The sequence below is a fragment of the Phalacrocorax carbo genome, chromosome 4, assembly GCF_963921805.1.
Source record: "Phalacrocorax carbo chromosome 4, bPhaCar2.1, whole genome shotgun sequence".
Lineage (NCBI taxonomy): Eukaryota > Metazoa > Chordata > Aves > Suliformes > Phalacrocoracidae > Phalacrocorax > Phalacrocorax carbo.
In genome coordinates, this window is record NC_087516.1 from 36,405,001 (window position 1) to 36,432,699 (window position 27,699).

A 27,699-nucleotide genomic window follows, 5' to 3' on the forward strand; every position below is an offset into this window, starting at 1 on the left:
AAAAATTGAAAGATAGATTGATTTGATATCTCCAAGGTTTAACAAAGGTTAAAACACCTTGAATCTTTCACTAGGTATTTAATGTACTTCATAAGTGTTAGTTTCTAACATTCAAAAATGTTACAAAAGGCAGCATATGTTCAAATACAAAACCACATCTAAATCTGTATCCTCACTATATCACTTTGTATGTACTATCCTACCTTTGTGTAAGATACTTTCTATTGCAGCTATGCCTAAGGACCTGCTATTAGGCATTACCTACAAAAATATTTTGGGTGGTGCTGTAGTTGGCAAGGGAAAAACACTCAGCTGGTTTCATGTGAATAAGGTCTTGATCTTTGTTTAACATGGAGGAGGATGTCAAAATGCTGCTTGTCTTCTGGGCAGTGCAGCAGAAGGCAGTGGTTGTCCTGTACAGGAGGTGAGTGGTCTTTGCTCCTGCAGTGGCTGGCTCGTGAGAACACAGATGAGGTCTTGGCAGGTAGTCAGATGCTCAGTGCATCTACCTCTTGATGAGCAAGTGGGCGTCCCCACTGCCCTGACAGCCAGACTGCATGTTGTCCTTCGCTGCTTGGCCACTGCTTTCTGATCTTAAATGGGACAAGCTTGCTGTTCACAGGCAAAGGGATCGATAAGTCGTTTAAACTAGGAGGAACTGCAATGAAGAAGAGACACATATAAATGGATGTCCTAGGCTGGGGTAATGGGTGGGTGTTACAGCTACAAGAAAGAAGGGGAGAGGGGTAGAGAAGTACATGGGGAGAGGGAATATGACAGTAAGAAAAGATGACAATTAATGGCCAACCTGTTCATTTGAGTTGATCGTATTTGTGTTAGAGGGTTTCAGGGCAGAAAGCCACTGAAGGCATATATTTTTCTGTAAATAAATACAGTGGACATTAGAATTAGCAGTTCATGATAAGTAATTGATTCTAATGACAGTTTTCTTGTGATTTCAGAATATCACTTGATTCTGTATTTTAACAATCTATAATGTAGCAGAACTCTGTACTTCTCACAGGAATAAAATTACACTCTGCCCTGTGTATATAAAGGGGGGGGAGGTGTGCATGTGCATGCACTGCCAATTTATTAATTTAGGCATGGTTTATCAGCAAAATTGCTTCTTCTGTATTACTTCTTGGCAAATTCCAGCTCCCTTAAAGACATTCTAGATGCATGAGGGAAACAGGAACCAAAAATACCATCTCTTCATCTATTTCCTCTTGTTTTTAATGGAGACTACAAAATTAATTAATGTTTAGTTTGTGAATGATTAAGAGTGTCAGTGAGGGAAATTGACCAACGTAGCATGTCTGTTTTCCATTAAGAGGAAGGCTGAAGTCATTAGGGGGTTGTGCCAGAAAAGTGGAAGGAGCATTAGGCAATGAAATGACTGGTGTTACAACTCCTGCTCCGTAGGCAGTGTCAGCCTGCTAAACTGCATTTCTCCTGGTAACAGTGGTTGCTGTCCATGAATCAGTTATCGCTCAGTCTTCATGGAAAACAGCCCACTGGCAGGTAAGCTATTCCTAAGTCATGCAGAGTGGGAAGATGTGTGCTCCTTGGCTGGTGCTAAGGATGGAAAGGAGTGCACAGGCTCCTTGCTATCTTTTACCACCTTTTGCCACCTCTGCTCTGCCCTTTTGCTGCTGTCTTGAGTTAAATCCCATCCTCACTTAAGAGATTGTGTTCAGGAAAGAGACATCTAAGTCGTGGTGTGACCGCATATTATATTATAGCCAATGAGATACTGTTAGCTTAGTCTCCCTTGCAGGAGTAGCATTACATAAACTGAAAATACATGGACATGTGTTTTGCAGTCCACAAAATGTTATATTTCAAGCTGTGCTTGTTGGTCTGCATCCACCTGCAAACCTGCTTTTTGCCTTATGTCGTATGCTCTTATACTTACAACAGTGCTAACAGTGTATCAAATCAATGTGTTTGAGACAAGTGAAATACACCGCATGCCTACTTTTACCAATCAGTCATAATCTATCTGAAGCTACAAACAGGTGAGGTACTAGTGCCTTAAGTAATAACAGCCTTGCATCATGGAGAAGAAAGGCTTTTGTTTTAATTTTAACACTCTATTTCCTATATTAATTTTTGTCATAGAATGAATTTTGCCTAAGTTGTACTTGCTAAATAAATAATTAATGATCTATAGTCTACAGGTAATGCCAAAAAAGTCTGCTTGGTTCCTTTCTGGTTTAGGTTACATGAGATAGAAAATGAAATATAAATAATGTGTTACTCTCTTTCGAATTTTTTTTTCTATCATGTGTGTTTTGATGTATTAAAATACATTATCCTTTTAGGAAGCTGCTGTAGGAAAACTTCCAGGAATTCACGTGACAGTTGGGCACTGCAGACTATGCAAGCTGCCTGAAGCCACGGATCACAAGAAATGACATCAATATGAAAAATTTCCAAACTCCATGTAGCATTTCAAATGAAGAGTTCCCAGATGTTTTACTCCTTTGTTCTGTTCCTTTTGGAGGAGCTAGGTGCTTTAATGAGTTTCTCTTCATGGCACCAAAGCTGATCTCTGCTTCTATTGTTTAATAGTATTTTCAGCTTTATACAACATCCAGCCTTCTTAAGTATCTGTAAATCTGGCTTTGTAAATCTTAAAACCACGTCAGATTCCACACCTTCTGCTTTTAAGGTTGATGTTGTGCTTTTGGTGTTCAGGGTGAATATTTCAAGTTTCCCTAAAGCTGAGTATTATTTGAGAAGTGGAAAGATAAGAGTGACACAGACGTTTAAAAATTCCATATTCTGAAGTAATTTTATCTAGAAGTTGTCTTGGGAATAGTCTTGCAGTTTCAAAGCAAGCTTAGGAATTCCTTTTCACCTTTGTTTGCCATGACAACAAACTATATGTGGTTTAAGGGAGACAATCCATCTTGTAAATTATTCTGGTTCTCTGCCTTCTGTAGTTGGTTCCACTGTCTTTGGGTTTGGTTTCCTTGGCTCTAAAGAGCGTTACATGTTTATTGATTGTAGCTTACAAAACTTTATATAAAATCTGTTGTAAATAGTAGGAGAAAAGTACTACTGGCTAGATGGGAACAGTAGTCTTTGATACTGGCTAATTTCATTGGGGTGTTTGGGTTTTTTGTTTTAACTCTGTGCATATCCGACTAACAAGTGGATGCTTTCCTATTTGCTCTGCCACATGCATAGGATCTAACACCATGTATTTCTGCAAGAAGTATGATGCAATGGGAGGAGATCTGTAGAGCATAACAGTTATTGCTGAGGACCTGATATCTCCCCTATATGTATTTGGGGTTTTCCTTTGGGCTAGCCATAATCTGGTCCCATGGACTGAGTGGCAACTGCTGGCTTAAGTGCACTGGTTTCGTGCCTAGAGCACACTTTAAAGGTTAGTTTCATCTGAAATAATCAAGTTTGCTCACTGTACTATGCAGTGTGAGTTACAGAGGACTGTCAAGAAAAGCAAGCTCCTGATACAAACTAAAGCATTAACATTGACACACCCTACATTTATTACAATTTAATCTATAAAGCCATGGATACTTTGATGTAAACTGAAATTACTCCTTTAAGTGCTGAAAGTCTACAGTTTAAATGGCAGTGTCAGCCAAGATGATGACCACCACATACAAACAAGGGTTTTAATATAAAATCCAAACTAATGATGGCTCATTAGTGGCTGTAGCTTAAATAGTTAAAGGAACAAAATAAGACACTTCAATTGCTTGTTTGTCATAGTTAAGACTCTTTAGCCACTAACAATGTTTGACTAATTTCCTTAGGAATAAAAGTTTTGAAATCTTGTTGTGTTTTGTTGGCTTAAAGTAAAGCTTTTCGGTCTAACATGTAAGCTGTGTACAAGGTGGCACTAAATTTCTTTACAGAACTCACTACAGAGTTGCCCCTAGCAACATAACATAATTAGTTGCAGAATTATGAATTACTAGAGCTAAAAGAATAGAGAACAAAATTATAATACTAAAAGTGTACTTGAATCTGTTTTTACACTGACCTTTGGAAACCTTTTCTGATGGTTGCAGGTGGCGCTTCATATTTCACTATGGACCAGTTTGAAGATGTATCAGATGGTGAAGTGGATCATGCTTTCTTTGACAGTGATTTTGAGGAGGAGAAAAAGAAAGCAGAAGAAAATGGTGAATGTATAGAAAAAGGAAGTACAAAGGCAGCTCTTGCAGACCCTGATTTGGTTTCTAATTCAAAGGATGCAAACTGTTGTGAGGAGGAAGATGAAGAAAAGCAGAAAAATTTGCACAAGGATCAGTCCCTAGAAAATAGCACAGATCATCTTGGAGATGATACTTCTTTGTCACTTTTTCCAGTTGTGGAGAATGCAGGTACATCTGGAGCAACATCTGCAGCATGTAGGGGAATGCAGGAGAATGTTCCTGCTGGAATCCCCAAAATAGTTAAAGAAGGTGAAGATGATTATTACACAGATGAAGAAGATAGTAGTGATGATGGCAAAAACCAGAAGGTTAGACCAAAGTCAGCTAAGCAGTCAAACAACATAAAAAAGACTAGCAAAAAATACACTAATATCAGCTCCTCCTCCTCCTCCTCCTCTTCTTCCTCCTCATCCTCATCCTCAAGCTCAGATACTGATTGTTCTGATACAGATTCCGATAGCTGTTTATCAGATTCATCTCATTCTTCCTCCAAGAAGAATGCTTGTAGGAACGCTCTTTTGTCTCCAAAACAAAAATTCAAGTCAGCAATTAAATTAGCAGAAGGAAAACCAAAGCTTGGTGACTACTTGGAGGAGTCTGAAGACACAGTGACTGACGTAACACCTCTGTCAACTCCAGACATCAGTCCTATCCAGTCTTTTGAACTAGCAGCATCAAATGATAAGAAACTAAAGATAAAAAGGCAGGAAAATGTGAACCAAGAATTATATGGTAATTTTGAAGAATTTAAGTACAACACAAGATTTGCAAAACCTCTGGGGCTGGGAAATCCAATCTTATATCTGTATCTTTTTCATTAGATTCCGAGTTTGATCGCAGATATAGTCGAAAAGTCCTGCATGATGCCATGGACCTGAATCAGCTTTTGAAAGGTGACTTTTAAATTTTCATTTTACAAAGCATGATGTCTGTACGTTGTTGAGAACAACTGAATTCTAATAGAAGAGAATGAGGTTTTAATGTGCCACATGTATTTCTAGAACTGGTTTGTGATTAAGCTGTGTTGATCTAATTCTTTGAATTCTTACGTATGTAAATAGTACTGATTCTACAGTGGAAAGAAGCAGCATGTGTTGGTATGCATATACCTAGAAGTAAGATAGACTGACGGAGTGAATCTCTAAATAAGATTTGATATATTAACAAACTGAATAATAAAACTACATGCATTTTGAGAAATCAAGGTGTACTGGGACTATGCCACAATAAAATGCTGGGTTATCAACCTACAAAATTGAAAGGCAGTCCAAAACTACATTGCATATCCCTATATTTGAACTTCTGGTACCGTTTTGATAATGAAACAGAATTTTTTTGAATTCTTTTTTTGTTTGTTTTGAACTAAGGTTCTGCCTTCTAAAATACCATAAAGTTGAGTAAAGGTATTTTAAAGAGAAAAATAACAAATAATCTTTCTTAAAACTTGAGTCATTGCTTGTTGCCAATAGATTTAATAGATCTTAATAAGTCTGAGAGAGAGAACTTGGTATCTCTTTTACTGCATTCATTGCAAAACTTCATTTTATGGGGTGAGAATGCACTGGATGATCTCTTGTGCATATTTTAAGGTCTATACAGTGCTTTTGTGCTTGTTTTCATGGCTCAGAGTTTTCAGTAGTAAAAAAAAGAGGCTTGGTTCAAGAAACTTGCTGATTTCCAATGAGGAAAGCTTCTTACAGGCTACATCTGGTGCAGTTCAACCCAAGTTTGCTGTATTGCGGTAGAGATGGCATGACTAAACCTGCATGTGTCATCTTTCTTCACTTAGTACCTTGCCAGACTGAGCCTATAGTGAGTAAGGATTCAAGATATATTGCATACATAATTTAACTTTCTTATGAGTAGAAATGAGGATTTGACTTGTGTAGAAATGCGTTTGATGGTAAGAAAAGCAGAGCAAGCCATCAAGAAAGGCAGAGCTGACTCTCATCTGACAGTCCATGTGCTTCAGGAATCCTTTTGTATTAGAAAAAGCTCCAACTATTTGTCAAAACATGTTGTTAGAATAGTTGTTGCTAGGCAATTGAAATTATTATGTCCTACATCTTTATTTGTTCCCTGATAGCAAGAAGCTATTTAATAACTGGTGGTTATGGAAGGTTTCATCTAATCCCTAGACCAATTGCATATTATAGCTTAGAAAAAGTATTCTCAGAGATGACTCTCTGTTGGGGAGGGGTGGAGTTTTTCCCCAAAACTGAAAAACAATTCTAAATAACAATAATAAAGATTGAGTAATGAGAAGCAGAATTCATATAGTCTGGCAGTTAATGTTCCTGATTAACATGCATATTACTCCCAAGTGCCTCCTAAATTGGCAAGTGCAACGTAGCTTAATTACTTTGGGTATTTTGAAGTTTAAATGGGGCAGGGTTTTTAATAGTAGAAAGTAACTAGTCTGGGAAAATAGGAGCTAATCTTATTCTGAATTATTCCTTCCAAGTTTTTCTGTACTCATTTAAAAAAAAAAAGTGCAAATCATTCCCCCCCACCCAGTCTGCATGAAATGTTCATCAGAACTGCATAGGCATGAACATTGCTTCAAGTGGGAACAGTCTAAGCCCAGACCTCAGTGCATGAAAGAGTATTTAAATGATCATCAGGATGTGTCAGATTTGGTTTTGAGCTATAATATTCTTCTAGTAATCCATACTGATGAAGCATTTAATTTAAATTTTTTTGTCAAAATATGCTTGTAATATAGCTGGGCCTAAGCATTTTCAGCAGTTATGTGAGTTTAATTCCCCAAGGTCCCCAGAAACTTGCAGAATTTCAGCGTGTTCTGTTACTATGTTGTTTCTACGGGGCATGCAGTAGTTCATTTTGTACAGTTCTACACATTGGTAATATGAACATTTGGGAAGACTAGAATTTCTTGTATTAAAAAGAATCACAAGAACAAAGACAGGGAAGAAATCTGTTAAAAGTGCATGGTGTTCAAAAAACGAGTTTGACTAGAACAAGAGTCTGGTTATTAAGCAGCCAGATAGTTTGTGTATCTTAAAATAGAATTAATTTGAAGCATTTAGAAAAAAATGTTTTAATTAAATATAAAAGGAGCTGAAATAGTTTTCCCTATTTTTATATGCTATTAGTACATATTTCTGATCATACTCCGAACTATTTATTTTTATAAGCATTTTTTAAAAATCATATTTAGATACAAGTATTATGCCCTTATATCTCCTAAAGCTATGCTTGTTCTTGATAGAAGCCAAACTGTAAGTTATGCTGTTCTGAGTGATTTAAAATCTCACAAATAGCATAATTTTAGTTAGAAATCTCATAGTCTCCATGCTGTATATTGTGCATTGAGTGTTTTTAGGTGGGTATTGCTGTGTAGCTTTATCCCTGATTTTAAAAATATTCTTTAGTGACAAGAAGTCTGAACAAGATATGTGATAACACTTGGTTACTCCATCTGAAAGTTGTCATCCTGTGTATGCTCTTACTGAAGTGAGCATTACCAGGTACTGCAACTTCCTGTGCAGCCTCCGTTTGCCCTATGGAAAATAACCGAACTCGTTTTAGTCAAAATGGCAGAAATCTACTTGGTAAAAGTAGCTGGGGGCAAAGTGAAGATTATGCTTGAAAACTGGAGAGAAGCAGGTTTTCTATGTAGCCAAAGACAAGTAAAGCATAGGAATGTAGGCCTTGTATTAGCATTTATTAGACAGGAGTCGAGCCCTGTTTCAAAGGGAGGGAAGAAGTACAATAAAATGTGTAGTTTTCAGAACCTGCAGGTTGTGTGGATGTACTGACATGGCTTTGCATGCATGCTGATGAAGGAGGGGCACGTGAACAGTAGAGCACTCTTGAGAGCAGATGCAGCATGAAGGAAGACAGATAAACATGTGCAGTGAAGAAATTGTGCAGCCCGGGTTTCTGTAAGCTACAGTGCTAAGGTATGGGGTGCACACTCATGCTGTTGCAGTTTTAAGGAGCCCGCAGTTTGTAATGGGAACAGTACAGCTGGAAACTGCAGGCTGTAGTGAAAGCAGAGGTTGTGCAGGGTGGACAGATAAACTTGGAACTTTTTGGATCGATGTCTGTTGTTTGTTTCCAAATCAGTCCCATGGCTGTGTCTGATGCTCAGTTCAGAGTGGCTTGTTGTTCAGGTGGAGGGAGCACCCTCCCTGAGGAGCAGAGCCTGCCCTGCTCAATCATACTGAAGCCCCGCGGCTGCAGAGCCTGGAGTACGAAAACCAGTCTGGGTCATGTTACAATGTAGGTCCATGTGGACTGTGTTGTTCAATTTGCTAGACTTAGCGATTACTTATTAATTATCCCTGCATTATGCATAAAAAATCTTGGGTTTATCTGTTTTGGTAGCTGTGAACTGCTGAATTGTTTAGTTGTTCTTGGTAGTGGTTTTTACTTCTGTTCATGAAAACCACTTGTGGTTTGGGTGGAATGCTTATTTAAAATGTTTATAAATGCTAAATATATGACACTTGAATCCTCTTGTTTTTACAGACATAGAAGTTGATGTTTAGGGAGTTACATCTTTCCATTACAATGCTAAGACTGATGTCATGTAGCTGTTGTCATTATGGTGTATGACTATAAGAACTATTGTAGCACTGTGGAGTCAGACAGCCATGCTACTCGGGAATGTAAATGTCTTATCAGTGTGGCCAAGAACATAGGTACTCACAATTTCAATTACTCAAGGTTAGTAGGGTTTATATTTTACAGACCTCTCCTCGCTCTTTACCTCTTTTTTGTTTTTTTTCCACCACTTGCATGGGAAAAAAAATCGGTGTGATGGTAACTTTTCAGGTCAAAATGCAGTTCTTCAGTTGTTTCATGATGTTATATGGGTTTTTGTATGTAATTATTTTGCAAATCAATGCTATTTCTGCTTTGCTATAAACCTTAAAGATCTTTCAGAAAATTAAAATAATAACTAAGAGCAATATTCAAACCCCATAATAATAGATGTCAGAGTTATCTCCTCTGCTGTACTCTCGAGTACTCTGAACACAGGAGGAGAATTAAATGTGCCACTGCAAAGAAATAGATTGCCAAAAATTGATTTTGGAAGAGATTTTGTAAAGCTCCATGTTAGGAAGCTGGGAATAAAAAATTGGAAATTTTTCTGATGCTGTTTTGCTTGATCCTATGCCTTGATCCAATGTCCCATGTAATTCTATGGAATTGAGGTTATGCAGATAAAGAGATGGATTAAGCATATGTGTGTGAATTAAACACTTATCCATTTCCATCCCATTATGCTACAGACTTGCTCTCTGTCTTCAGACAAGTCTCTTAATTTCTGTAGTTCAGAATACAGAGTTGTATGCTAAAAATGCTGTGTATCTCTATCTGAATTTATCTTGGGTATCAGTACAGTAGTAATGGGATTGCACAAGGTATATAAAGTACTAAAGAATTTAGCACTTCATGTTTTCTTCTCTGTAAAATGGGGTTGATACCTGCTTATTTCACAGAAGTGTCTGTGAGAATTAGTCTGTAAATCCATGGTATTAGCTATTATTAACCTGAGGAGGTGGTGCGATGGGGTAAGTAGGACAATGGGCCACAGGCTGAAGATCTGGATTCTATCTTTGAAGCGCTCACTGACCTATATGCTCTCTGATAAATCGTTTTGCCTCCTCTGTGCCTTAGATTTTCTATTGTAAAATAGCCAGAGCTCACTTGGTGAAAAGCACTTTTTATAATATAATTATTACGAAAGTAAAAGCTCTGTGTCTCTGAATAAAAGCTATTATAGAAAACTAAATAGGAGCTTCAACTGAACATGTAGCAATTGCTTTAACATTTTTTTTTACTATAATTTGTCACTCAGAAAATAAAGTAACTTTTTTTATAACTGAAACTTCTCCTCTTAGGGATTTGTTATCTGTGTGCTCATTCATGCCGAACTAGTGTGTTTGTAGAAAAACTGGTAAACAATACCTAAATTTAAAGTAGGCTCCTAAATATATACATAAACACTCAAACTCTGCAGTTGAGCTAAACATGTACAGCTTTTTCACTAAGTTTTGTTTAGTCTGTATGTTCGTAGTGTGAACTAATTGTGTGTGTATGTGTATAGGTGTATTGTTTTCACAGGTCTAGTAACTCATGTTGAGGTAGAAGAGCAATTACCAGCTCATTCTTATATTTAGAGTTTGAAAACAGATTGAAAAATCTTTGACTGTAAAGAGATCCAAACTTTCCCAACATCCATAAGAAAACGCACAATTTGGGGAAAAAAAATTCTGCACCTCTAAGGTATCTGTCTTCCTAATGTCATCAAGAAATAACTAGCAGCCCTATTTAAGCATAATTTTTTCAAGAGGAAAATTTATACTTGAAAAGTACATTCTCCTTTTCTTAAAACATCAAATCACAAATTCTTCAAAATTCTTTTTAAAGAGTTCTGTGACATGAAATAATGGATATTCTAGGAAATACTTGTTTAGAGGTACTACAGGGAAATAGATTGAAACTATTAGACATTGGTGAAGAACTGTGATTTAATCCTTTCGTATTTTTCAAATGTGTTACAGATGTGGTAGTGGAGCAGTATAAAACATCAGGCAAACTCAAAAGTGTAAGCACTGCAGCAATTTAATCCGATTGCAACAGATACATTGAAACATGCATGATTTTAATTTTAACCTTAATGCCATTAGGACAGCTGTATCATCCTGTCCTAATGCATTTGACTTGCTAATTATCATTTGTATTTTATCTAAGGTTTGGCCTTTATCACTTTGCAAGGTCATTTCAATGCTCACAAACTGAAAGCAATAAACAGCTTGTTTATTGCTTAAAAGAACGTCAGGTGTCTCTCCATGGAAACCAGCTTTCATAGAAATCCTGTGAATAACAGAGAATTTTCTTCTCCTGCTTACCAGTAAATGAGAGTAGAACTGCACACTGTGCAAGTCTTTATGCAATTGCTGCTGCTTGTTTATCGCCTTCCCCCACATTATTGATTTATGGTCTGGCTGATAATGAAGCGGTAAGTAGGGATTTAGTTAAATTACTCATTACCCACTGATAGAGTATGAAGCTACAGGTAAATCATATGATTAATTAATTGTTCCAAGACTTACAAACTCTTCAGAACGTTAAATCATAACCTTAAACTGTATGTTGCTTCATGTTGTCATTGGCCACTGCAAAAATAGTCAGATAAACCATTCAAACACTTATGCATTGTGGTTGAAGAGTAGTGTGGGTGCATTGTTGAATGAATAATTGAAATAACTTTGAAACTCAAATATTTGAGTTATAGAACACAAACTGTACCTGAAATATTGAGTAGCATTTAGAATAAATGCATTTACCTCTTACATGGGATCTTGATTCTTTTTTGTTTATTGATGGTGAATTGTTCCTGGTTTTGTAGGCCTGTGCTGACCTAACTTAGACACCTACTGCTTTTGCCACAAAAGCAGAGTTGTTGTCAGTGCATGTTGAAGTGCTTATAGGACATACATACCTGCTGTGGATTAGGTAATTTTCTGTCATAGTAGGTGTGCAGAGAATAGGAGTATGATGCTGTGTAAGTGGTGTTCTGCAGAGTGCAGGTTGGACAGACTTTCAGCCAGGTAACTTTGGAAGTAATGGAAACTACTACTGCTGATCTGAAGTTCTGGGGTCAGAAGCCTCATTTCTGGACTGTGGAAATAGTGTCACCTCTGCTTCAGGGAGACCTGCAGAACTTTTTGCTCACTGCTTCGTTAGATTGCTACTGTGGTTTATTTGAGCATTGTCTAAGGAGCAGTGATTTCATGGATGTCTCCTACCCTCTGCTTGCTTCACTAGGAGCAAGCACTTACCCTGTAGTATTAGTGACCCTCTTTCAGTGACACAGTATGCATTCTGTTGCTTGTCTTTTTTCTACTAAACTTGAACTCTCCTGTCACACAGTTCCTAAGGAGATCAGTGTAGCATTTGCTGTGATTTAGAAAAGGTTGTCTATGCATAGGCTTCAGTCAGTTATGTTTTGTTTTGAGGTGGTGTTTGCAGCTTAAATTCTTCCTTAGCATAGATCTTAAATAAGTAAGACACAACTCTAATTTATTAATTTATCATCTTGAAAAACAAACCAACTACTTTTGATGTGTTATCTGATGCAATGCCTTGGTGTATTGTAGCACTGTTGCTGCAAAGAGCTACTTGTGAAATTTCAGATGTGGTGGTTCACACAGAAGGCTATAAAAAGATGAGTTGAGGAACTGAAGAAACTAGTGAGGAACTGGAGAGTTTAATTATTATTTTTTTTACCACATCCCCTTGAAGAATAGTTGCTGCTGCACATGTTGTATTGGGTCTGAACTTTTGGTGCAAAATTAATGAGTTTTCTGTAATTCAATGATACATCAAGAGATTAGTTACTAGTTTTTGGCAGTCTTCTGCTCAGGCTTCACTGAGTAACTTCACAGCAGAACCTTCATGGTGATCTTAACAGTTCTTTCACTTTATTATGTTTCTTTTGAGTTGTGATAAATTTGATATTGTCACTGTTAGTAAGCCCATAACCTCTAGAGTTGTCAGAAAGCTGTTGGCCATAGTAAGGTCAGTTTCTACACTAAGTAAGGATAAATAATAAGTAATAATGAGGCTAAGAATGAACAGCATATGGATGACAGTGGGCTGGAGTCTCTTTTCTGCCTGCCACAAGTGGGAAAGGCTGTCTTTGTGGTGGGGTCATAAAAGGTGTGGATGAGGAACTACAGCAGGAAAATATATTGAAAGGAAAAAGGCTTAGGAGAGACTAAGGAAAGGAGGAAAAAAAAACTAGAGATGAATTAAAAAAAGACTGTTTTGGGGGGATGTGACTGAAGAAGCTGGAAGGTGAGAGTGAAGTTGGTCAGTAAAATTTTTTCATGCTTTACGCATATATAAGAAGTAGTATCCAGCAGAGCAATGCGTGGAAATGTACATGGATATGTATTAATCCTAACTGCCTGAGAGCTTCTGGTAAAATAGCGGTGGTGGTTAATGCTACAGAAGTTGCATGCCACTGCCCCCTAGGAGATCTGAGTGACCAAGTAGTGCAGTGCTGGTTGAGCCCTGCGTGTAGCAGTCGCTGCAGGGCTCCTTGAATCATTATTTCTAAAAGCATTTACTGACCAGCGTTGAGGGGAGAGGGCAAGATGTTTGTTCCATGTCATTGCTCTGTTTGGTTTTTTTTTCATCATAGCTGACAGCAGTTTTCCAGAAAAATGAGCAAGTCAAAAGATAAGTAATTATCTGATGCTTATTTATCTCTGAGCATTTTTAATCCGTGTTTACTGGTCGTAGTTCATAGCTGCATCACAAGAGTATACACTCTCCACCAAAGTATAGCCAGCTACCTTATAGAGAATTAAAACAATTGTGTAACAGTGAAGACATGAAACCTGTATTTCTAATTTTTAACGTCCTCATTCAGAATGCGACTGCTCTAAATGGAATTTGACTAGTTCACACCTTTCACAGAAAGAAAAGGGCTGTTAGGAATTTGCAGTGACAGTTATTCAGAGCTTAAACGTCCCTTACAAGAGACTGCATCACCAATAGCATTGGTGCCACAAAGCTAGATGAAGACTTCAGTTGAACAACTGTTCTTTGCCACAACCTGATTTCCACTCCTGCATATGATGTGCAGTCTTGTTTAACCTGTGAGATGCTGTGGATGTATGGCAAAAAATGAATTAATTTTTCATAGCTTTGTAATAATACAATTATCAGTTAAGTAACATGATATATAATATCTCCTTCAGATGGCTGCTCAAATTACTTTCTCCCAACTGTGTTCTGCAGTGCTGGTTTCGCATGTTCCCATAAGGATAGAGTTAATTATTTTTTTCTGAGTAGTACACTGCAGCTTGATGTTATCATGCAAATTGTGTGGCTCTGGTTATTTTCTGTGCATTTCTCTTTGTCCCTTGTAGGTGTATCCAGATGAGTCTCATCCCAGGTTTGTCTCCTCAAATGGTGTTGATGGCTGTACTAGTTTTCCTTTTAGAATAACTTACTAAATTGTAAATGTCTTGAAAAGCATCTTTACACTTCATTAACCTGTTGGTTGGCACACCTGATCTGCACTAGTTTGCATTGTGTCTTGGTTTTGAGGTGATTTGCATCTTCTCTTCACAAATTAAAAAATATTTGCTAATGGGGACAACCTCACAGTTAGAGCTGCCTAGGGGCAGTTCTTGCTGATACTGGCAAGCATATTGGTGGTGCAAGCTTACTTATTTCCAGAGGGATTTTGAAATTAATGAACTGTTTGGATTTTGAGTTCTGGATACTGTTTCTAAATTCCTCAAAGTAGCAATATTTGCCTGCATAAGTTCTGGAATAAACTCAGTCGAGATACTGCAAGAAAGATTTCATTTAATCTTGCTTTGAAGTAAGAACACTCTCATTGTTCTTTGAGGTTTTTGAACTACTAAAGGCTGCCTCAGACATCCCTCGCCAAAATACTGCTGATGTGGAAGTGTTTGCTGAGGAAATATTACTGCATGCCTGGGGTTTTGTGTTTTTTGTTTTTGTGGGTCCCCATCCCATCATATCCCCCCCCCCCCCCCCCTTCTGCTTCTGCTTTGGATGCTTATTTTGCTTGTGTGGGGATTTTAGGGGTAAGAGTAAGGGGTATCTTCTGGAGGCACTGTGATATTGGAGTAATGTGAGTTCCACCTAAACCTCATGTTTAAACTTCTTTCCTATGAGGGTGACAGAGCGGTGGAACAGGCTGCCCAGGGAGGCTGTGGAGTCTCCTTCCCTGGTAACATTCAAAACCCGCCTGGGTACGTTCCTGTGCCCCCTGCTCTAGGTGTCCCTGCTCAAGCAGGGGCGTTGGACAAGATGATCTCCAGAGGCACCTTCCAACCCCCTCCATTCTGTGATTCTGTGTACTGGCTTGAGAAAGGCATCCTCATCTGTGTCTCAGCTCCAAAAATCTATTTGATCTAACCTGGTCCCACCATTCCTGTACCATAGATAATGCAATGGTTTGATTTGGTAATCCCATGACAGCAAAGCTCTTAAAACAGTTGCCAGAAGATCTATTGCAGAGCTCTAGAAAGCAAAGGCTTAGAAATATGTCAATAGCAAAGCTTCAGTGGAACTATAATAAACATAGCAGGCTCTGGCTGAGAGTGAAATTTTCCAGTCCTTATCTTACCTTGCAATTGTGCAAGTCTGCCTTGCTGTGTATTCTTTGCATTCTTTGTTCTTTTGTCTTGAAACCTCATATCCTCATTTAATTTGTCCTTCTTTTAGTGGTTTAAATTGCCTGGTCCCAGTAATTTTCCTTCTGTTATGTATGCTCACTCATTTCTCTTCATCCATTAAATGTAATTTTCATCTTTCCCTGTGCAATTCCTGCACCAACACTTCAGGAGCAAAGGATCGACAAAATCATTTCAGGAAATGCATTTTGTGTCTCTGAGCCATGCTTCCCCAGTGCCGGTTGCCTGTCTGAAACATCATTTCTGTTCTGCCTCTCAGCTAAGAAAGATATTTTAGATACTTTTGGAGCAAAGTTTAAATCTCTTTCCATGTGCAAACATCTAAATACTAATTTATGGTTTCATTCTTGGTTCGGTAAATTGTTCCTAGCCCTGGCTTCCTGAAGCTCTGTTTTCTATTGCTTGGAAAGCTCCTCTGATGCTCTTATTGGTGCCAGAAATGATACCACTGTGGTGATGATAATGATGTTCAATGTTGCCTTAGTCCTGTATAATGGTTGCCCCATTAGGATATATATAAAATTGCCTGTGCTGATTACTGGTTCCATAGTAACTACAGTTAAAATATTTGAGGATGGAAGTCTGAGCATATTGTGTCACTGTAGAAGTCAGGCAAGCATACTGATAAAGGTAGAGATCAGGTGGGGTCAGGAATATGGACCATCCAGAAGAAATGGCTGTCTGCATAAGGCTGATTTATATTCTGATTTCTAAATAACAAGATATTTTTCTGCACAAATGCTTACAGAGTGTCTGTGTGCATCTTGCTGATTCTCTTGTATTGCTCAGTTGTTCGCTGCACCTGTTCAGTTCCTCTGGATTACCAGTCATAAATGGGGAGGAGGGGGATTCCTAGTGAAAAGGAAGCAGATGGGTTTTAACTTAGGCAAAAATTAGCCTTGATTTTTGTGGCGAAATTTGTTTAAAATCAATGTACTGAGGACACTACATTGATTTCGGAAAAATTCTGAAATGCATAAATAGGGAATTCAGATAGGGGAGGTGAAATGTACCTTGTTTTTTCAGGTCTGTAAATACTAACAATAAAATGCAAGATTTGTATTTGGTTTGGTTTTTTAATCTGAGTATTTTACTTTTTTACATTTTAAAGCTTTCCTACAGTTGGAGAAAAAAGAACAAAAACTAACCATCGATCAGCCATCTAAAGGAACAAGGAAAAATTATTCTTTCACAAATGAAGAAGTAAGACAAATTGATCGGGAAAACCAGAGGTTGCTAAAAGAACTGTCCAGGCAGTCTGCAAAGCCAAGAAGAAGCACCACATTGAAGAAGTCAGCTGTACCACCTCCTAAATTGTACCACAGTGCCCTCAACAGGCAAAAAGAGCAGCAAAGAATTGAAAGAGAAAACCTGGTAAGTTTTGAGAACTGATTGGGGTCACTAAATTGAGAAGGACGGTTTGTTGTCAGATGAACTACTGCTAAATACTTACAAAACTGATAAGGCATCACTTGGAGCTTTACTGCAGTAAGCCTGCAATGAATTTCCTTTATTATGCTGTTTGCATAATTGTTCATATGGGTTTTGGGCAGGGGTGAATGATGCTTTTTGCAGGTGAAAATAGATTTTGCTTTCTATGAGTTTGCTCTACTTTAGTATAATCCAGTTTAAGGGGAACAACCATTGTTGTTCACATGCTCATAACTTTGGTTAGCAGTCTAACTCTATTCATCTTGCTTCACGCATCATGATTACTAGTCTCTCAAGAACAGGTTTGCAAAAAATAAACCAATCAGTATGATAGCATCAAACCCATTATATTTGAAATACAGAAGATAAAATGTGAATATCAGTTTTATTTCTTGACTCACTTTATAGCTCTCTATCTCTTTCAATATTTGTAGCACTCTGCTTATCACAGTATTTGAATGTAATGGCGATCACAATAACTTACTTTAGTGGAAAACAGTTTTTAATTTCTTTTCATTTATAAGGATATTGGCAGAGTTATAATATATTTGTTAAATAACAAAAATAATACTGATTAGAACAAGATATTTTTAGTGATTGAACTGTAATACTTATGATATTTTCCTATCTCCTAGTTGTTCATTAATGTGTTGGAAAAGGAAATCCAGTTAAAATATTTTGAAAGTTGATAGTGGAAGTAATTTATTCACCTTTTGCATCTGTGTAAGTGTAGGTTGCAATTTCCTTTTATATAGTTAAACAGAGATATAGATTCAACATGGAGGAAGCCTATTGTCATGGTTTAACCCCAGCCAGCAACTAAGCACCACACAACCACTCACTCACTCCCCCACGGCAGGATGGGGAGAAGATAATTAGAAGGATAAAAGTGATAAAACTCATGGGTTGAGATACGAACAGTTTAATAATTGAAATGAAGAAATAACAACAACAACAGCAATAATAATATTGTAATGAAAAGGAAAATAACAGAGAGAGGGAAATAAAACCCAAGACAAGTGAAGCAAATAACAATTGCTTACCACCAACTGATGCCCAGTCAGTCCCTGAGAAGCGGCCCCCTTGCCAACTTCCCCCCTAGTTTTATTGCTGAGCATGACGTCATATGGTGTGGGGTATCCCTCTGGTCAGTTGGGGTCAGCTGTCCCAGCTCTGCCCCTCCCAGCTTCTTGTGCACCCCCAGCCCCCTCGCTGGTGGGGTGGGGTGAGGAGCAGAAAAGGCCTTGACTCTGCATAAGTGCTGCTCAGCAGTAATGAAAACATCCCTGTGTTATCAACACTGTTTCCAGCACAAGTCCAAAACATAGCCCCATACCAGCTACCGTGAAGAAAATTATCCCAGCCAAAACCAGCACACCTATTCAGTTAGGTTCAGTTAGGTTTTCGTTGTTCCAGCTTTCAGACATCTAGACTGTTAAAACTTTTCAAAGTAAAACTTCCTCCCCAGCTTCACTAGACTACAGTTGACTAAAAGAACATTATACTTCACACACTGAAAGAATTTGACATAAATACTTGGTATAGATGTGTGATACTCCTCTTTGTCTGGGGAAGAAATGTTCTTAGGGGCTTCGGTGGTTTTAGGTGGATAGGAGGGCTTTCTTATATGTTGTGGGGTTGGATTGGTTGTTGTTTGTTTATTTAAAATGTTGAAAGTAAGACTTGCATTTCTACATGAACCTTGATAATAAGAGTGTATTCTTAGTCTGTGGGGAGGAAGTGTTACACCACAATCATTTATGATCTAACAGTAATATGATGCGCGACATAACAATAGATGATTAATATTAGTGTATATGATGTTTTACAGTACGCTTTGGTCTATGCAAAGCCACAAACCTTTTCTCTTTTGATATATTCTTCAAGATACTCTGCAATATATTGAATATATTGAAGAATGTCTTGCCTTTGCGACTTTTGGATCAAAAATTCAGCAAACCTAAACACACAGTCATTTCACATGTTGCTGTTCTAGTATGTGTTAGAGATTAATGGTGGTTGCTTGTAGTCTGAGAAATAGTATCCTTTATTTACTTACTTATGCTGTAGTAGGTAGTTGTCATCAACAATGTGAGTGGACTTGTTTGATGTCAGAATCATTCCTTAGAATTTGTTAGGACATCACTATTTTAGACTATAAAAACATCTGGTTTATTCTTTTGCCTCAACTCAGGATGATATATTCTGCTCTTCTTTTCAGAAGAGTGATTCATCAGTACAACTCTTTTGTTTAACACTGCTATCATTTTTGAGCAATTCTGTTTACTTTTTTATTCTGTTTGAAGTGTGTGTGCACCTAGAGCATCACAGTTGTGACATACTGATTTTTCTAGTACTACCTTTTGGGATTACAAGTATGACATGCTTTTCTCAGAGACTGTAAATCAAAGAGCTGTCCTACTATGCTCACTGATGAGAGTTTTTTGCTTTATATAGCTAAAACTACTTCATGAACTTGTTGTTTTCTTCTGGTCAGCAGCTTTCTTCACCTTCCTAGATTGAAGAGCTGGAATTCCATAGCACTTCCTCATCAATCTTTCTTCTATTACTTGGCAGGATTTTGTTTTTCCTTATACAAGGCATGCATTTGGGTATTGCATTCAAGGTATGCTGCTTGATACACCTTTGTGAAATGTTTGTTGGAGAAGGATCCAGGGTTTTGTGAAGAATTCAAAATAGAAATCCACAACAGTAGTCAGTGCAGGGGGTCAAAGTTTTGATGCAGATATTTCCCCCTGCCCCCACTGGGTTACAGCTTTTATAACTTCTTGTCCTGAGATTAACACCTTCTCTAGGAAAAACTTTCACTTGTTCTGCTACAACATTCTTGGAATAACGCCTATATTTACTGTTATCAGAAAGACAGCTTGATTTCTGGTGCAGGCATTTGGCATCAGAGGTGATGCAGGGAAAGTAATTCTAATATTAGAAACTAGAGAGGAATCTAAGTGGTTTGGTGCTCTCTAGCTTTGAAAGCGTGCAAGGAGGTACAGGGAATACATGTTGCTCCCACAGACTCTACTAGAAAGAGCGATGATGGAATGAAGAGGTCCATTGCTTTGAAGAACAGTAATTATAAGGTAGTGAATAGCAATTTATGGAAAAAGCACAATTGGCAGAATAGATTGCTGTTAAAATTAACGTCAGAATTTTGTACTTGCAGCTTTTGACTATGCTTTCATAAGTGGAACCTGCTTTTGATTGCTTATCTGAGCTGGCAAGGCCAGAGTGTGTCTCGCCAATAGAGGACGCTGCTGATTTAGAAAACATTCTATTCTACTCTTGTGTTTGAAGATACTCTCAACCCTGCAACTGAAAGGGACATAAGTGTGACTGATGTGTTACTTTTTTACCGTGTCTGCATATATGTGTCTCTGTCTGTATTGATATATTAATCGTTATTTCTGCCAGTATAGGCAAGATAGTCAACTTCATAGACTGGACACTACACACCATTTAAACTTATAATGGTTTATTTTGTGATGCAAAAATATATACTGGTTTATACAGGTAAGTATTTGGGGACCTTGAAGTACAGATTTACAGCCACCACACCATTCTTCAGTCACTTCATCTAAACATAGAAGTAATTCATACCTCTGTGGTGTTTTCTGTTGGGGTTTTTTATCATTTTTATTTATTCTGACTAGGATTTAGGTGTTAGGTGACCTTAGTAAGGTCAGCTGCTGTGTTCAGCCAAGTTCTTGGGGAACAAATGACCGTTTGAGTTCACACTGGAAGTCCACTGGAAGATCTCAGCAGGTCTGGGACAGCAATTCTGAAAGGTCAGATCAAGGGCAATGAGGGTGTTCTCCTGTTCTTTTCTGGGGTATTTGCTCTTCCCGCACATCCCTCTGTTCTTCCTACCCCATGCTGTTATGACTCACTGCATGTAACACTCCATGTTGTTCAGTCCCCTACCTCATGGTCCCCCAAAGTGTACCCTAAGCCCCAACAGATCCAACTCTTACCCCAGTTCCAGTACAGAAGGACCCTCCCCCACAAATGGAAAATAAAAAAACAAAACACCACAAACCCCACCGCTTATTGTGTTTCCCTGCAAGGGCTGTCTTTCTCTTTTTACCTACTTGGTTCCCTGAGTCATCTGTGCTGCAGTTGTCATTAATGCTTCTCCCCACCACTTGCCTCCACTTGCCTTGGTCGTTGTGGCCTCTACCAGCACAAAGATTCTTCAGCCAGACTGTTTCCCTTCTCCTGCAGTCTGGGCTGCCTTTGTCATGCTGGAAAACCTGAACATCTTTTAGAAATGCAAGTACTTACTGTATTGCTATAAATGTATTAACTTGCCTCTGCTTGATTTAATGGGTGCCAATGGGCGAAAAGGGCAAGGGAGAGATAGTGCCTCTGGCTATCCCCCTAACTGGCTGCCATCACACGCAAAGAATATACTTTATCTTGAGCCACAGCCTTCGATCCTGTCCTGCACTGTACCTGCCCTGCCATCAGTATCACGCTGCAACCAGGGAGATAACTTCTAGGCATGGAAAGAAGCAGGAGGCCAAGGGCATTGGTCCATCAGGGTTGTGCCTGGGCACTTTGTACTTTCTTCCCTCGATGTATTCTGCACTGCTTTTTGTCTGCCTTCCCTTTGTCCCATCCCTCGGGACCACCCCTGAGTCTGAAAGCATCAGGCCTTGGATGGTGCATGCTTACATGGTTATAGAAAGAATACCAAGGTTGTTCGTCCTTACTGGTCTCAGTCTGGAGGAGAAAGCTGTAGGGAGTGCAGTTGTGAAAGAGAATGTAGTCTTCTGGGTCTTAGGAGCTCAGAAATATTCATGTTGGGTTGGTGGCTCCTCAGAAATGCAAGCACACAGGATTTTTGTAAGGTATTTTCACTTACTGGGTTCAAAGCCATTTTATAGGTTAGCAGTTGGACTCAATGATCTTAAGAGTCTTTTCCAACCTTAACAATTCTATGATTCTATGCCAAGACTAAAGACAAAGTGTTGGTATTCCTGAGATTATTAAAGTGCCACGGGGGGGGAAGGGAAAAGATGCGTCTATGGCCCTCTCACCAGAGGAAGCTATCAGGATGTGGGATTGGCATGCAGATGTGCCTGGCTAAAATATACTGCAGTATGGTGCAAATGTAGTGCAATTCTGTAGCCTATTTCGGCTATAGGGTCTTTTTGGCCAGATTTTTTTGTGTCTGCTGATTCCTGACCCAGACTCGAGATTCCTGAACACTGCTGTGGTAATTACAATAAAGACTGAATAATTAGCAGGTTCAATGAAAGTTTTGGTTATTTTGCACACTGCTCAATTTTGTGGGTGGTTTTTTTTGGTACCCTTAGCCTACTTTCTTTGTGGTGATGCCAGCCACATGTAAACTTGAGAGCTGTTCATTTAAAAAGACTTTTCCGTAGATTGAATAACTTCAGGAGTTTTTTGACATTTAGAGTTTTTCCGGTTAGAGCTAATTAACACAGCTGGCAACTGAAGAAAATTACACATACTTGTATTGATAAGAACAGAAACATGTCCTTGAATGCACGGTTATCTACTTCCCCTTCCCCCACCTGGACTCTGCAAAGGGACAGTCTGGTCACTAACATCAGTGACATTAGAGGAGGCATAATATAAATAAATTTGAACAGCTGTCAAGGCACACTAGTCAGCTGGTTAGAATTCAAATGAGGTGAAACTGAAGCCTTCATGCATTTAAAAAGCAAACTGAAACACGAAAAAGTAATTTTTTTTTTTTACCTTCTCTCTGAACTCAGTTTAGGAGTGCTGCATTTTCAGTGTGGGTTTTTTTCCTTTTTCAATATAGCTGCAGAAAAGTGTGCACTGATTTTCTTTTTCTTTTACCTTTTTCTGACAGAGAGCGTTAAAATTAGCTTTAGTGTTCTGATATGCCCGAAGTTGAATTAGCAGTGTTTATGTTGGCCCATTGAATAGCAACAATCTTTTGATACAGTGTCGGGTTCCTTTGTTCTCCAGTTGTTGACAATCTGACACTTTGTTCTGTCATTGACAATATGTATTTTAGTGTCTTTATAGATACTAATCTATGTCCAGATGCCTAGATTTGTAAAGGATTATCCTATTCGTAGAAGGTAATCATGCAGGAACACCCTCTGTGATATTTTTTCTTTTAATATTATTCTACTTCTATTGTAAACTTGGTATTATGATAAAGTAGAAGATGGGGAAATAGAAGCCTTGGGAGGCTTTTTCCAAGCTGGGAGGTGATCAATGATATGATATTATATATGTATTGAGCTTGAATCAAGAGCTCTGAGGAGCTACAACGCAATTTAGAGCAACTAATGACATTCCTGCCATTAGTGTCTGTTACGTTTTTTTTTAATTCCTTAAATCTGATCAGGAACATATATTTGGTTCTGAACACCTGGATTATGTTATGTGATCTAATTCTTTGGTCATTAAAATCAATGATGAAATTTGTATTTACTTTAGTGGTGCAGGATTAAGGCTCCAGAGACTTAGCGCTTCAGAAGAACAAGGGAAGTGGCAGTGTTCCTCAGTCCATTTCTCAAAAGGAGAACATAATGAAAGAATTAGTAGATTTATATGTATAATTGAAACAGAACATTTGTTGAAGGTACTCGTGTCGTACGAGGTAGTTCCTTGGTTAAGGACCTCAGGATAGTAGGGTTGGTAGTAAAAACATAACGATCGGATTAGTTCTGGGTTGCAGATTTAGTAGGTCAGGACTGCCCTTTCAATGTGGTGATGAGTTCCTGTGTGCAGCAGGCCATTCTCCAAACTGCAAAATTCACGACTGCAAATAACGTGTAAGTTAACATGCCCGTGGTACAATTCGCGGCAGAGGGCAAGGGAACCACAGCAGCTATTCTCTCATTCTCTAGAGAGCTTTTCTTAGAACACTTCTGCACCACAGAATCTATATCTGCTCTTTCCATAGCTCAGGGCTATATCAAGTCCAGTGTTACCCTGTTCAAAAAGTAATGTTTTAGTACTGGGAGAGGTCTCTTTTTTTTTTTTGCTTCATACTTGTCAAAATACAGGCATAAAAGCAAAAGCAGAGAATTGTACTTAAACTAGAATAAAGCAGGCATATGTAAATATTTTGTGTTCAGAATCAAGCTTGAAATGACTGCAGTGTTAAGGTATGCAAATTCTACAAGGCTGTTAGAGTTGGAGTGCAGATTTGAAACATGCTCAGCTCTCACAGGGAGTCTACAATTTACCCAATCCATTTGTGATTGAACTGAACCTGTTGAGAGCTTTCATTTCTAATATTGAAGATAAATAAGTGATCTCTGCAAGTCTAAATGTATGTAGTTGTGTTAGGAGATGTGGATGAAGTTTTAAGTAAAATGTTGGGTGTAACATTTAGAGAGAAGTCTACCATTTCATGATCTGCAACTGGCTTTAGTGAAGAGCTATTTCTAGCTGAAGTCCTTCCTTTGACTTTTGCTTACTTAGGTATTTCCACTTGACGATGAACTGACTGGCACTTGATGCAAGCACTTGTGACATATTATGTCTGAGCCAAAATCACTTGTCCTTTCTCCCTTGCGCACTCTGTGCAGGTTTCCAGTGCCCATGTGTGAACTACCAAAACTTTTGTAGATTCCTATTACAGCTAGACAATGACAAATGACATCCGGTGAATACTATATTATTTCCTAAGTCACTTTCTGTAAAATTTTTATTCTAATTGAATAAATAAATAATCAGTACCCGATTGGGAGTGGGGTAGAATGATTTTCATACAAAGGGCAGTTTAATGGCTATACAGATTCTTGACTTCTACCATGTAAGTACGCATCTAGACAATACATCCTTATTAACAGAAGTATTTTTTAGTGCTTTGGAGACTTGTGTAATCACAGTTTGCGTTATCTCTCATTGATAGGATGCATGTCATAACCCTGAGTAGCAATGGTTTCGTCATTGCCTAATGTTTGTAGGCCATCAAATGAATTGAAGTTAGGAGTCTATGCAAGGCAAGCACTGGAGGCAAAATATATTAAAAATGTGAAGTTGTTAATTGGCAGTTGTATGTAGCCGGGTACTTCCAAATTTCTCCTGCCAGCAGGTTCTTTTTTCAGATTATGGAAATTTCTTAATCCTGTTTCAAGTACAAATAGTTATGCAGAATGGGAAACTCTATCTTACAAATATTGTGTAAGTAGCTGTTCTAATGATTGCATGATTGCCAGCGTTAATTTCAAAAAGAGAGGAAATCATGTCCGTAACAATTTCAACTAGAATCTTTTAAAATTACATTATGGATAAAACAAATAGTGTCTGGTGGATGTTTGTGCTTTCCTTTTGACATTACCTTCACAGAATTGAGTTCAGTACTTCTCTCTGGGGATCCTGTAGGGCAATGTAAAGTGGTCTAAGTATGCTTGCAAAGCAAAGATTTAAAAAAATAAACTTCTCATCCTTCCAGAAATTTACAAGAGAGGAGTAACCAAAGGTAGGCTTAGAAGAGTGCAGCCAATCTTCTCACCACCTTTACTATCACCAGATAGATGTGTTGTTTCAAGTTATCATAAAGTACAGAGAACTGTGGGGGTACTAAAGATGTACTCTACGTAGAATTAATGCAATGTGAGGGATACTTACTTACTATTTGTGTCACCTTCTGACACTGAGAAAAGAATTGAATGGGAGCAGAACAGCCTATGCTGTTTACCAGTGAAGGGGTTTGTGTTGTGCAATGCTAAAAATACTGGGGGGTTTTGCAGTTCAAATAAAAATCAATTTGTGAATGTTTATTTTGTAGCTTCTTGTTCATCCTTTCTCTTTCTTGATGATTTTTTTTTTCTATATTAAGGCTTTCCTGAAAAGACTGGAAGCAGTGAAACCAACAGCTGGTATGAGGCGTTCTGAACAATTGATGGACTATCAGCGCCAGATGAGTTATCTGAATTCTTCACCATCTTTAAGAAGAGGAAAATCTTCTTTCAGCCAGCTTAGTCCTTCCAGTAAGTACTTTGAAGCTGCAGGTTCTTGCATTTCTTCACACGTGTTTATCTTTTTATAATTCAGAATTGTGAAGAACTTAGTGCTAAGAACAGCAAATGAGTTCCTTTCTCTGTCTTCCTTAGATTGATCATTTATCACACAAAAATAATTAGTGATTTTATTTAGTAATACCAAAAGTGTGATGACTATATGAATTGTTCACTTACCATCCTAAATTTCTAACAAATTACCTTGTTAATCATGTTTCCAATAAGGTGTAAAAAAAATCACTGATGTAAAGAAGTATTTATCATTTTGCCAGTACCCTTTACTGAAAGGAGAAAGGGGTGGGAACAACAACAACCTTGACACAAAAACCCCAAAGAAGTTTCAAATTCTCATTCATAAAACAGTAAATCTACTGATAGTAGCCTTCTTTCTCTTAGAAATCCTGTGTGTAATACTTGAAAGTAGATCACATGTCCCCATAGATCTATACATGTTACGTTAACCACAGCACTATGGCATAGGCTTGAATTCTTTTTCCTGACCATTTACAAACAACTCATAACTTTTAGGGTTTGTGTTTAACTTCCTGTGATTTGGTTTTTTTCCAGAAACTATGGTAGTGTTGCAGTACTAATACAGCATGAAGTTTTCTGTTGTACCGAGCATAAGCATTCTCACTCTTTGGGGTTTTTTGTGTGTGTGTGTGTGTGTTAACAGGAGGCATTTCAAGAGCATCCGCTGTACCAAGTACAATGAGCCAGAGGAATGAAAAACCCGTGTCTGATTCAGCCAGTGGGGCATTACAGAGACCTAAACCCACTAATGTTCGTGCTGCGTGGTTATAAGTGCATTCTTTGCCTTGCATTCTGAGATGATCCTCAGACTTCTATTTTTAGTGCTTTTGTAACTTCTTTGTGCAAAAATATTTCCGGTATTGTTCAGTCCATCGTATATGATATAATCGTTTATAAAGTGGTTTTAACTGAACACTTCCACTTCAGTCAGTGTTTTCCATGACAGTAAGAGCTTATGAAAGAGAAGGAGGCATTTAAACAGACAAGTTACTTATTATTTTAGTCTCAAATTATAAGTGGAATTTGTATCCATAACATGGAAGGACAGAACTGCTGCACTATAGGTGCAAGATGTAAAGAAAAACTTTAAAATAAAAGTATTGCATTAAACTCCTAAGCATATGCTTAATTCCTAGATTGTCCTTGCTTTTCATCCTTGCGTTAGGTAAGCCTTCTGAACTTTGCGGGTCATGTTCTCGTGACTGAAAGAGTCTTTTTACAGCAGCATGGAGGGGTGAAAAGCAGATGTGTATTCCTGCATGGTTAGGTGGAATACTGAGGCTGCAGAAGATGTTGTTCTGGCACTCTTGTACTCCAGGTGTTGAACGTTTGTTTTGTCCTCAAGGCTGTGTCTCTTCCAGATTTAAAAGAACTTTGGAAGTTGTATTGGGACATTTGTGTAGGAAAGAAGCATCTGATGCTATTTAAACAAGAGTAAAGACAGAAGTGAACAACAGTTTCAGATTCACCTGAAACAAGAGTAAGTTTTAGCTACTTCCCAAGCTAGAGAATACTAAGCAAGGGAAAGATTTCATGGCCCTGCTTTTGCAGATCCTTGCCCTTCTCATTGGGAAGATGTAAACTTGAGCTGCAGGAAACTTGGAACGTTTGATTTTGAGAGTGACTACTAACCAGGATTTAAAAAAAAAAGAGTACAAAACAGAAAATCTTGTTATTAAAAAACAGGTTAGTAAGCATGTCATGTTCGTACCAAATATTTGTGGTAGTGTCAGATAAGCTTCAGCAGTAACATCCATTTACAAGGGGAGCAAAATTTAAATAAATTGGTAATCGCAAATAGTAGGTGGT

General features: G+C 38.1%; 1 protein-coding gene across 3 annotated transcripts in view; it reads left to right on the plus strand.

Moving 5' to 3' along the window:
* CFAP97 (cilia and flagella associated protein 97) overlaps positions 1 to 27,302 on the plus strand; it is a 34,850-nt gene extending 7,548 nt beyond the window's left edge. For all 3 annotated transcript variants that reach the window (XM_064449621.1, XM_064449619.1, XM_064449620.1), the window contains 5 exons: positions 4,053 to 4,931; positions 5,021 to 5,092; positions 16,533 to 16,795; positions 25,677 to 25,827; positions 26,534 to 27,302. In XM_064449621.1, the coding sequence (XP_064305691.1) occupies positions 4,073 to 4,931; positions 5,021 to 5,092; positions 16,533 to 16,795; positions 25,677 to 25,827; positions 26,534 to 26,661 (1,473 nt within the window). In that variant the 5' untranslated portion in view covers positions 4,053 to 4,072 and the 3' untranslated portion in view covers positions 26,662 to 27,302. The remainder of the gene's footprint in view (positions 1 to 4,052; positions 4,932 to 5,020; positions 5,093 to 16,532; positions 16,796 to 25,676; positions 25,828 to 26,533) is intronic.
* Positions 27,303 to 27,699: the final 397 nt, after the last annotated feature.